At 36.9% G+C, this 12,476-nt stretch overlaps 2 protein-coding genes across 2 annotated transcripts in view; both read left to right on the top strand.

The window, feature by feature from the left end:
- LOC125865781 (uncharacterized) overlaps window positions 1–6,014 on the top strand; it is a 28,320-nt gene extending 22,306 nt beyond the window's left edge. Inside the window, exons 17-19 of the mRNA XM_049546032.1 lie at window positions 16–300; window positions 5,213–5,335; window positions 5,845–6,014. Of these exons, the coding sequence (XP_049401989.1) occupies window positions 16–300; window positions 5,213–5,335; window positions 5,845–5,971 (535 nt within the window). The 3' untranslated portion in view covers window positions 5,972–6,014. The remainder of the gene's footprint in view (window positions 1–15; window positions 301–5,212; window positions 5,336–5,844) is intronic.
- Window positions 6,015–7,290: 1,276 nt separating this feature from the next.
- On the top strand, window positions 7,291–10,530 carry LOC125865913 (uncharacterized). Its single transcript, XM_049546177.1, has 3 exons — window positions 7,291–7,837; window positions 9,494–9,661; window positions 10,233–10,530. The coding sequence occupies exons 1-3, from the start codon at window positions 7,349–7,351 to the stop codon at window positions 10,434–10,436; spliced, it is 861 nt and encodes a 286-aa protein (XP_049402134.1). The 5' UTR covers window positions 7,291–7,348; the 3' UTR covers window positions 10,437–10,530.
- The last annotated feature ends 1,946 nt before the right edge of the window (window positions 10,531–12,476 follow it).

Consider the following 12,476-nt stretch of genomic DNA (forward strand, 5'->3'; position numbering starts at 1 on the left):
TTTTTCTCTAAACAGCGCTGCAGGATCTTACCTTTTTGTATCACACACAGGATTTGGAGGGATTGCTTATGCAATGGCTATTATTTGTTTAAGGCTTGAAGCTGAGGCTAAATTGTCATTGGATATTCATCGACCATTTGAAAGTACTGGTCTTCCTTGTTCACCTCTAGAGAATTTCAATGTTCAAATTTCTGATGAAGAGGCACGGAAAATGGGTGACTATCGGGACATATTAAGCCTCACTAGGGTTCTTGTGCATGGCCCCGAGAGCAAGACAGACGTTGACGCTGTGATAGAAAGGTACACATCCTCTATTTAATCCATAAATGCATGGGTTTCTTCTAGCTTCCTTTAGCAGTCCAGCTTCCTGAATACTACACAGGAGATTGGTTGAGGGCATAGATTCCATAAACTTCTCATACCATAAAATTTTCAAGTATCATTAGATTCAATTAGGAATCTCTATTCAACAGTAAAAGGAACTAGTGACTGAACTTTTCTGACTTTATTGGGTGAAGACAATTAGTGAGTCAAAAATATCGTTTAATGCTTATTAAGATATGTGCATATTAGGGGAATTGGGTAAACTAATTACTCCAAGATAAGAGGGAGATATAGAGTGGGAGCAGTGGTGAGTTGTCTAGGTTATAAGGCTTAGGGAAGGGTGCTCTTTTACCGGTAAAGTCGTCTTACTATGGCAAGTTGCTTTGTAAAGATGTACAAATCTTACAAACCTGTCCATTTGGATCCCCAACAGCGTCGAGAAAGATGTATTTTTTTTGCATGGTTAACGAGCGATTCTGACTGTCTAAAACTTGAGGAAGTGGAGCAATTGTGTTGGTGTTTCATGTGCAAAAATACAGGAAAGGATGTGGACTGACTTCTATTGCATTGCCAGATAGCTTCGCAACTTTGGTTGAAGATTCTGAGATGGTTTGGTTTTGGACTATGCTGGGTACGGTGAAGGATGTTGTATTCAGTTGGGGTTTTAGATGGCAGAAGAGAAGACATAGGGCATGTTATATTGCTTCATTGGCTTTAATGTGGGTAGTATGGAGAGAGAACTACAAGAGCTTTTGAAGGAAGTGAGCCTGATTTTGTACATTTGAAGAATAGTTTCTTATCTTTAATATCTTTTTGGTGTACCATGAGGTACTTATTTGTATTTAAGGATGGGTTTCTTCTTTGGTAGAGAACCATTTATTTTTTGGTATACTTCTCCAGTCCTTTAGCTTGCCTTTAAGTGCTTTGAGATTGCAAGCTAGAATATAATTAGACTTGCCTTGCAACCTCAAAAGACATTCACCATTTTCTTTTTCTGTCCACAACCTTCCGTGCTCAACCACCAATTCTCAAATTTGAAATAAGATTTGTTCTGTTCCCAGAGACCCATACTATCATAGTCAATTCTCTGTAGAAGTTTGATATTGCTGACCTATCATTCCACTCTTCTCTGTAGAAGTTTGATATTGCTGAACCTGCCATCTTACTCTACTCTGTAGAAGTTTGATATTGCTGAACCTGTCATCCCACTCTTCTCTGTAGAAGTTTGATATTGCTGAAACTATCGTCCCCCTTTTCTGATATAAGTATTCTGTCAATTCTGGAAACAATCATGTGATTATCTTCTTTGAACCAAGTGAAAGAGCCCCCTTTTCAGTTGAGGATCGATCAATTTCACATCCTGTATAACATAGATGGAGATCTCCTCCAACAATTCATTTCAGAAGGAAATCTTGTGATGTTGAAATCCCCACAAACAACCAGGGACCACCCATCAAGAACCTAGCTGCTGCCATCTCTTCCCAAACATTTTCCCTTTCATATCTGCAAATTGGTGCATATACCCTTGTTATGTGATTCTCAAAGTCTTGTAAGAGTGTCTCAAACTTGCAAGTTAAGGTATATGAACCAATTTGGAAAGAGGTCGCTCTCCAAATTTTACTATCCTATAACATGAGTATACCCTGTACCACTAGCTTCTAAGTAGACAAATCTCACCCATCTACTCCTCCGAATCTCTTCAATGATCTCCCTTACATTCCCTTCTAATTTTGTTTCCTGAAGACAAATGATATCAGCCATTCCATTTGTGTATCAGGCTCTTTACTACTTTTCTTTTATCCTTATTATTAAGCCCCCTGACATTCCATGACATCAAATTGATCTTCATTAAAACAATTTCCACCCTTTCCCTTGTTCCTCTTCCCATCATTCTTGAACAGTTGAACTTGACATCAAAAGCAGTACCCTTAGTTCGTGAACTCCTTTGTATCTAGACCTCTTGATAGAAACCTCGGCTTCCATTTCTCTGGGCTTCCTGCTATCTTCTTCCTCGTGTCCTTGAAAATCTACCCCAAAAATTTTGCCCATTTTAATCAAATTTTGGTGCACCCAAATTGTTGCATCCATCTACTTGTCTGGTAGCAATTTTGATGTTGTTGAATAGGTTCTGCATCTTCCAATACCCATTTGTCAATCTCTTTTCCTTCTTGGATAGCCATTGAGTTATGTTGATCTTTCACTATTTTCTTCCCCTCCTTTAGAGTATCACCCATCATAGTTAAGTCATGGTATTTGCACGTTTCGAGCCTTGCAGGCCAGGCTCTGTTATTTTCTCCCCCAGGTTCAGGAGTTCTGCTTGCGTCGACCCCTGTGTTTTTGTCACTGATGAAGAAAATACTGTGAGTGTTGTTTGCGTTATTTATTCGACTAAAATTTGGTCGAAACTTTCATCCAGATGTTTGGATTTAAGTCACTGAAAATGACTTAGTCTGCTCTGTCAGCCCCAAAATCCCCTTTCTTGAGCTCTCCACATGCTCTTTATTAGCTGCACATTGTATACCCATGTTTGCAGTACCTTTTTTTATGTCATAAAGCACGTCTTTTCCCTAAGGTCTGTTGAAAGCTTTGAACCAGCAGTTTCTTCGCCAAAACCTATCAGCTAGAGCGTTTCCAGAATCGGACATCTCTCTCGACTAAAATAGGGATATGGAATTTAAAGTCATCTATTTCTATCGTTACCTCACTGGGGAAGCTCCGGCCATCTCCTATGATTTGGATTCTTGCCACTTAAGGTGTTTTTGAGTTTTGTTTCCTCTTCAGTGGAAACACCCATCTTCCACAAAGATTCCACACTTCTGAGAAAATCTTCTGCGACCATAGATGAAGTGGAATGCCCAAATCCCTAATCCATGTGGTATCATTGTTTTGAGAGATTGGAGAATAACCGACTGTTGGATTCCACCACTCAAGTCGCATCTTTCCCCTTTTTCATCTTCACTCCTTCTTTAGTGTCTGCTCCACCATATTTCTGTTCCGGAATTCGAAAAGAAACATATTCTCTGCCCATTTAGATATTGACCTCAAAAACTGCCTTCCATGTAAGAGAGCACCATCTTCTAATACCTGCTAGTGTAACTTTCTCTGCGATCTCCTGTCCAAAATGCCCAACTATGCATCTATTGAGCAAGCCATTACCCTTTATCCCCCATGGCTCCAATGCGAATATCTCATCGACCCGCTGCAACTGTGGACTCTTTAAGTGTATTATACTGCCATTTGCTTTCATGTACCACTCTGGCGTAAGGATAATCCTCCTTATAAGCTCTGAAAGGCTCTGCATTGATCAGTAGGTTGGAGCATTTAATAAACCTCTCTATCTTAAATGCTATATCATTCCAACCAGCATTCAAGGCCAACTCAGGAATTATTAGGACCGATCTTTCATTCCCCTGAAGCGACAGGATGCTCATGTATCGTCCCTTCACATTAAATTTCCTGGTGCAGTAGAGGTCTGCAAGTTTCTCCTTGGTATTCCACTTCCTAATCATAATTTCCCCCGTCTTTCAATGGTCCCTCAAGGATACTACAGTGCCACCTCATGGTATTTGAGCTCAAAGTTGAACGTTTCATCATGTTGCAAATTCTTTCTACCCATTCGTACCAAGTCCCGTTGCTGGTGGTGAGAGGAAAATCTGAGCAGAAAAAATGAGAAGAGAGTGAGGAAGAAGTTTGTTAGAGATAACAGTGGGTGAAAAACTGAGCTACCAAGCCAAACGTTGGCCAGCAAGAGTCGCTGGAGAATAGTTATCTTAGAGTCCAAGAAAGTAGGAGAGAGAAATCCAATTATCATAAGCTTTTGTTGAGGGAGGAATTAGTTTTCCATTCTTTGTTGGTATGGATTCCTCAACACCAAAAAATGGCTCCTTTGTACCTTTTTTGGCAGAGTGGATCAATATTGATGGTTAAGAATTTGAAAAAGAGGTGGATACATATGTCAGTTGGTGCTTCATATGCTATTGTTAAGGTGAAGATGTGGACTGCCTCCTCCTATATTGTCTGCTGGCAACTTGATTGTGGTGTAAGATTTGAGATGTCTCGGGCTGTAAAGGTCGGTGTTGGACATAGTGAAGGAGGCACTCTCCAGCTGAAAATTTAGAAAGCAGTCAGAGAGATGTGAATGTTGCTCAACTAAAACTCATGTGGGTGCTGTGGAAGTAAAGAAATAGGGGAGCTTTCGGTGGGATAGATTGAATTTGAGGAATAGTCTCTCATTTCTTATTTTTTCTTGGTGCACTGATGAAGTTCCAGAATTCAGTTTGTATAGAAAATTGGGTGTCGTTCGAGGAGAATCATATTACTCCCTCCGTTTCATTTGTCTGTCCTAGTTGAGTGGACACATAGTTTAAGAAGGTAAAAACTTTTGAAATCTTGTGGTTGTTAAGTAAAGATATGTATAATGTACCAAAAAGCCCTTTAATCTTGTGGTCATAAACATGTCATGTGGAATGTTGAAATTAAAGAGTTGCCAAATTAGGAAAAAGGCATTCTTTTCTTAACGGACTCAAATGGGAAGTAAGACAAACTAATTGAAACAGAGGGAGTATGTTGTAAATTTTTTACTTTTTAGATCTGCTTGTGCACTGGAGACTTTCTCATAATTAATAAAATCATTAGAGAGGAGATGATTTTTTGTACAGCAGGAAGTTGGAATATCATTGCTGACCAACTTTTTAAGTTCGAAGCTAACAGAAAAACTGAATTTGCTACCTATGAGTAGACTCAAGTCATGGTTCTACTTTGATATGGTGTTGGTGTAGGTGTAGGAATTGATCTAAGTAGTTTGATCTTGAAGGTTTAAATCAACTGAATTGCAAGCCACTGTTCTTCTGAATATTTTCTCTGACAGTTTCTTTTCAATTTTTCAAAGGTGTGCAGGTGCAGGTCATTTAGGAGAAGATATAGTTCAATATTCACAGGAGCTGGAAAGGAAATTAGATGACGATGAAGAACGTCGAGCATATCTTATGGATATGGGCATTAGAGCTTTAAGGTTGATTTTCTTCCATCTCTTTTTAATGAAGAGTTTGTTGATAAAAATGGAAGGTAGAAGCAGAGAACATAATATGCTCAGCTTACAAGGAACAAACATACTGCCCCTACACCATCTTCGAGGTCCTTCTTTGGGCGCTTGTTTAAGATAAAGCTGAAATTTCTATTGTGCAGCAGAAATGCATATAAAATATTGAAAAGTTGTTAGAACTGGCAATTTTTTCCTTCTAGAAAGTGGTTGGAGCCGGGACAAACTAAAACAGATAACAGAACACATATTGGACTAGGAGTAGTACCAAATAACTGAATAAAGATTTTGTCCTTGAGAAGCTCGTACTTCATTCATATGCTATATTGTCTTATACAATTAGCCTCATCCTTGGAATGGAAAGGTGCCATCTTTTTCCTAGAGCAATGGCCAATTAACATTACATCTAAGGTGCTTTGCTGCGGAACAGGCAAAGTTTATAACTGTATAAATTAACGGTTTTATTTCTCTTCTTTTTGCAGGCGATATTTTTTCCTGATCACATTTAGATCCTATCTCTACAGCAGTTCTCCAGCTGAGTTAACATTCAAAGAATGGATGGATGCAAGACCTGAACTTGGCCACCTATGTAATAACCTTAGAATCTGACATATAGTGAGGATAGGGGTCAACACATGGCTCTCTGTGTGCATACCTACAAACACAAAGGGATGTGGAATAAAGTTGACCAGATTGAGAAGTTGCTGATACTAAAATCAAAAAAGTTAGGAGCTGATAGCTATAGCATTTAAATTCGTTCAGAACATAGATGCCGTGCTGCAGCCAAGCAAAGAGGAAGCAAGACTGTGGCAATTGAAAGAAGTATTGTCATTTGTAAATCGAGGAAACAAAAACTTCGTAGGTGTAAGTTGCTAGTTAAAGGTATATTTCAGTACCCAAGTTGTCAACAAACTGTAAAGCTGCTTCTGAACAATGTATGTGTATATTAACTTTTCCTGTGAAAACTTATAGAAATATAAAGCAGTCTTCAAATTGTAGATGTATTGACATGTTATGTGTTAATAACTGTTGACATGTATAGAAGCTGCTTCTTATAGACATGGATTCAATTGCCTTGATGATCATAAACGTAACTTTACAGACATGAAGCAGATTAAAGGCTCTTTTTTAGATTGCACAGGACTTGCTAATAAACTACGTCAATCTCAAATTAGTTGGAATCTTTTGTATAAGTCTGCTTTCGACTCTATGATCATGTGCTAATAGAGGGCAAATTATCCCTTGCTAATGTGAAGGGATGAATAGAACGATGCATATTAAGACGATCAAACATAGAAAAATTGAAAATATTTTTTAGAAAAAATGTTTTCCTCAATATCGAACATATCCCAAGACTGTGAATCTTGGTCATCCCCCATTCAGCTCTAGAGCATGCTTATAATATTTCTAAAAGGCATTACGAGCACCATTAATATGAGAATTTTAGTAGCTTAGTTGGTTGACTATCTAGACTTCAACTTTATTGGTGAGAGTTTGATTGTCTACTTTGTAATCCCCTCCCACATTTTCTTCTTTCCTACCTTCAATTTTTTTCTTCACCTTAAAAAAGAGTACCATTAATACCTCAAAAAGATGATGACCATCAACAAAGATTTTAAAGTTCTTAGAAATGTGTAATACATAAACGTGCCCTTAAATTTGATTCCAGTTGTTGTTTATGTTCTTCAACTTTAGGTGAGCACAAATAGACAGTTAAATTTATATAAAATTGAACAAATAAATATATGTGTTCATAGTGCATACATTAGGATGCAACCTAAGACACGATTGCCAAGTAGAACGCCAGGTAAGATGTATTTATTTGTTCAACTTTAAAATTAAAAGGCATAAGCACCATCTTTGACACACGTTAATTCTTTAATTGGCTGGCATGTGAGCCTAGAGTTCATAGTACATTTTGCCAAGCAAATAGAGTAATGGAAAATATGACTACAGCAGAGGCCCAACCCCGAGGCAAAAACCAAAATGCAAGTCCAGTACCAGTTGTGGTGGCATACGAATACCACGTCTTCACTCCCCCTATCTTCAATTTTCTACCGTCACGAAGCCATAGCAGCTGCTGCCGCACGGCACCGCCACAACACTGCCTTATCCGCCGCCACACTCACCTTCAGGTTCAACAGAAACCCTAACGTAACCTCTAGAAGATATCGTCTTGATACTGTCACGTGTTCTGTAGACGTCGGGGGAAACGCTACCGTTGACGATTATGACGATGGAGATACTCGGAATGATACGGGAGAAGAAGGCAATGAGGAGGAGGACGGCGTTGAGACTGAGATTGAAAAAATGGGGAAGAATCGTCGGAGGATTCGATCTAAGGTAGTTGTGAAGGCCAGCTTGCAGAGTGTTTGGAAAGTCCTTACTGATTATGAAAGATTAGCTGATTTCATCCCTGGTCTTGCTGTCTGCCAGTTGCTTGAGAAGGAACCCAATTTCGCCCGACTTCTTCAGGTTTTTTCTGTTTAATTGTTTATTTTTATAGAAATTTATCCTGTCAGAGATGTACTAGTTTCATCGTTGATGTGGTAGTGCGCCATTGTTGATTGTTTTCTGGAAGATATTAGACGGAGGAACTTCTGACAACACAATATTTTCCCTCAATAGTTGTAAAATTTCTAAAATTATTCAAACTATTGAAAGAGTTGTTGTAAGAGTAGCAACTGCTGGTACTATTGAGCTTGCCAATGACCATGCATTAGGCCTGTTTTAGACAATTGCATATGTTGCTTCGCTGCCTGATGAAAATCTAATCAACTTGACTTCTTACCACCAATACATAAAATGTCAAATAGTGCAACGGTGATGTTAGCTTGTCAAGTTCAAAATTTAGAACTCCCTAACAACTTGCATCTCATCACAAACCAAAAAAAGAAAGAAGTCTTCACACATGCTTACACTACAGTATATGATATGCTTATCAACAAATAATATAGAACGAGATCGAAGAGAAACTAAAGCGCCAAACATAAAAACCAACTCATCGTGTTAATTTTCTATGCTGTTTTGGTATTGCGACTCGGTGCCAAGGGTCTACCAAAAACAAACTCTCTACCCTACAAAGGTAGGGGTTAGGTCTGCGTACATCCTACCTTTCCCCAGTCTCCACTTGTGGGATTACACTTGGTATGTTGTTGTGATCATCGGTTTAATTTACAACTAATTGGCCATACACAGAGAGACATTATGCATTCAAAATACAGACATTCACACAGGAAAACACATACACGGACAACAACTACTTCGCCTCAATCCCAAACAAGTTGGAGTTAGCTATATGAATCCTCACTAACAATGTTTCTCCATTTAAGTCAACTCATGTCGTTATCATACAAAAAAAGTGAAAGAAAAGTTAAATATATACATATATATAAATAATACTAATAATCATATTAAAAGTTTTCTATATTTTTACTGCACATAAATATATATGGTAAGGTCTAAATACTCCTATACCTAAGGGTATGGCCTAATGGTCAATGAAATGGTTGAGAACCCTAAGGTCTCAAGTTCAAAACTCAATGGAGACAAAAAAACACTAGATGATTCTTCCCATCTGTCCTAGCCTTGGTGGACAGAGTTATCTGGTACGTGGTGCTGATGAGAGGTGGCAGGTATCCCATGAAATTAGTTGAGATGCGCGAAAGCTAACCTGGACACCAAGGTCATCAAAAAAAAAAAAGATAAGGTCTAAATACTCCTAGAAAAGTAATAGGTGAAATTAGACTTATTCCTATTCCCAACTAGTAGTTGACTCTTTTACCTGTTGTATCTTCTAGATGCTATTGACGAATCAATTTACTTCTTAAAAAATATGTGCGCGTGTGTGTATCTGAAACTCATTACTCCAACAAAGAGAAAGAAAGTTTACATTCAATTCAATGTGAATTAAATATTTCCTTGACAACTGGCAACATACTTCTCCTTATGGCAAATTCTTGATTTCGCTACTTCCTTATTTTAAGCATGAGTTTTGTGTTGATTATCACTCTTATCTGATATTTGAATCTCTAATTTACAGTCAATAGATGGCATGCCCTACATACTTATTGAATTTCCAAGATATTAGTATCTTGGAGTGATCTGATATTAAATTGTAATATTTAATAGATTGGCGAGCAAGACTTAGCATTTGGGCTCAAATTTAATGCTAAATGTGTCATTGATTGTTATGAGAAAGATCTTGAAGATCTCCCTACTGGTCAGAGGCGTGATATTGAGTTTAAGATGGTAGAAGGTGACTTCAAAATTTTTGAAGGAAAATGGTCTATCGAACAGGTATAGTGTTCTTTCTTCTCTTTTTCTATTACTCGACTTCTATCAGATCCTTTGTTTTGTATCTGGAAAATATGTGTCTAATGTCTATATGGAAATTCCAACATATGATGTTGCCCAAGAATTATTCATGTGCATTTTTTTCCTTGGATAACTTCTCCTTCTGCTTTTTCTTATTTTTTCCCTAGCAAATTTGCAACATATATTCTCCTCTTGCTATTCATTTGCACTTAGAAACTCAGTAGAAACTCTGCAATGTGAGGTTAAAAATGGAATGGAAGCAACAATTGGAACTCGTCTCTGTTCTTTCTAAAATGTCTTAATGTATGTATGATTAATTGGCGGTAAAATCCATGTTGATAATTTTGCTGACGTCTACATAGCTTAGAAAAAGTAAATCTTGAAAATCATCTCTCTGAATCCATGAGTTAAAGCTGATTTGCAACAATTTTACAACTATGACCTAATACTCCTTTTGAAGTGTAGGTGTGAATTCTTCATTGCATGTTACCAACAAATACGTTTACAGTTTTGTCGAAGCCCTTACGTTATTTAGTGTTGTGAAAACATGCAGTGCAAGACAGGTGGTGACCAAGAGCTTGATTCTTTGGACGAATCATTTCATACAACTCTCTCCTACATTGTCGATGCTGAACCTAAGCTTTGGTTGCCTGTGCGGCTTATTGAAGGCAGACTCTGTAAGGAGATAAAAATCAACCTGCAGTCTGTTCGGGACGAAGCACAAAAAGTATATCTCTCTTCATTTTCATCTTATTAACCACTAACTAATTACTACTACCATTTATTACTGAAGAAATGTGTATATATTACCATTCACGTTATACAGTTTTGCCAAAGCAACTTCTACTTTAGTTGCAGTCTTGTGATTATGTGGATCAACTATTATAGGTTCATAGCAGTTCATATTCTGTTTCTTTTGTGCAATATGAGTACAAGATCTAAAAATAAAGACTGTTTTTTAATAAATAAATGTATTTAATTTCTCCCTCTTGTCATTTTGCATTGTCTTCTAGTTATTGTCATATATTCTTAGGAAATTCCATCACACTGCTTGCATTCTGATGTACCTAGTGAGCAAGCAATTTCTTGAAAATTCTAATCCTTTTTGATGTGTAAAATTGTAATCATGCTTTATTTTCCATTTTTCACTTTAGTTTTTTTTCCAGAAAATGTTCTCTCAAGTACTAGTCCCATATGGCGTATCATTTTCTTTTTGCTCCATATCCTAGAGGTGTCCACTTTCATATTCCCATGGGAAGTACTCTGTCCAACACCATATTTCATCCTGTGTGTGTTTTGGTAGGGGGGGGGGGGGGTATGGGTGTTGGAGATGAGTAAGATCGTGTATTCGTCCTATCCCGGATGAAATCTTTTAGTCTATACAAAATATTGTTTAAGATTTTAACGTCATGGAGTTGTGGAAAAATTTCACTAGAAAGATAGCTGCTGGCAAGAAAAAGGGACAGGAAGATAGTACTTCCCTCCGTCCTCCTTTCCTTTTTAGTTTGTCCCAGAGGCAACCTTTATAGTTTGTCCTAGAAAGAGTGCCTCGTTCTATATTGAGTATGTTTTTCAAGTTCAACATTCTACATGCAATTTTAAATAGTACCACAACTTTAATTTAAGATCATAAGATTTAAAAGTCTCGTTATTTCTTAAACTTCGTGGTCAGTCAAATTAAGACACTTTTTCACAACCATGCCCTTTTTTAGTGGAAGCTATTTAGTCCACAAACATGCCCTATTTCACAATCTCTTTGGAAAAAAATTAGAATTTGTTTGGCCAAATTTATGAGCATTTAATTTTGGGAAAAAAGGTTTGAATTTATACCCCGGAATTTTTCAGTTTTGCTCCCCATTACATTTTTAGTCCATTCAAATCCTTTCTGTAGCAAATCGTTTTATATTTTCCCTTGCCCTTGATGGATTTTCAACATGAAATAAGTGGATTTTACGTGTTCAAATTCTTCGAGAAAAAAAGATTTGTCAAGGAACAACAACAAAGTTCTTTCTTAATAATAGCAAGGGTATACATTTAAGAATCAAGCACAAAATTGGACAATTTGTGTAGGACATGATAAGTTTGACTTATTTCCCTTCTAATTTATTCCTACCTAGGACTGCTAATATATACTAGTATTATTCAGCATCGACGAGAATAAGGAATATGTACTTTGTGATCTGCAAAATGATATTATCCATTTATTATTCTTTTGCAGGCATTTGCTAAATATATACTTTACCAATGTTCTAAAATAATAGTTGTCTGTTATTGACTTGACACATTCCTTAAAAAGATAAATAATAAAGGTAATATTACTATATTATCTTTTGACTTTATTAAATTTAATGCTTTGAGATATGTGTTAGATGATAATAGTATTTAATAATAAGGGTAAAATCGACACAAAAGACAAATTATCTCTTGATTTTCTAAATTGAACAAGTATTGTTGGACAACTATTTTTAATATAGTGGATAGCTATTGTTGGATGGAGGGAGTACATATTCTATTCTGCATAAAATAATATATAGATTTCTTTCTAATATTATATATTAGTTATATGAATTTCTAAATTGCAAATCAAACACTGTATTAAGTATCATGCTAATGTAATAGCTTAGCATGTTTATAAATAAAATCTTGTTTAACCAAAAAATACACATGAATAACTTAGCTCCTAACCAACGGTTAAACGACCACTAAGAGCTTAAGAAGTATAGCGTTAGCACCAATGGGGATATACCTTCCCAATTGCCAAACGAGAAGGGCAAATAGAATAAATTGAGTAGTCGAT

This window comes from Solanum stenotomum, chromosome 1 (genome assembly GCF_019186545.1).
Source record: "Solanum stenotomum isolate F172 chromosome 1, ASM1918654v1, whole genome shotgun sequence".
Taxonomy (NCBI): Eukaryota; Viridiplantae; Streptophyta; class Magnoliopsida; order Solanales; family Solanaceae; genus Solanum; species Solanum stenotomum.

Excerpts from the sequence above, each read along its gene's own strand:
- LOC125865913 (XM_049546177.1), top strand. The coding sequence starts at position 7,349 with ATGCAAGTCCAGTACCAGTTGTGGTGGCATACGAATACCACGTCTTCA. Across the intron at positions 7,838-9,493 it reads ATTTCGCCCGACTTCTTCAG|ATTGGCGAGCAAGACTTAGC; the intron begins GTTTTTTCTGTT and ends AATATTTAATAG. Across the intron at positions 9,662-10,232 it reads GAAAATGGTCTATCGAACAG|TGCAAGACAGGTGGTGACCA; the intron begins GTATAGTGTTCT and ends GAAAACATGCAG.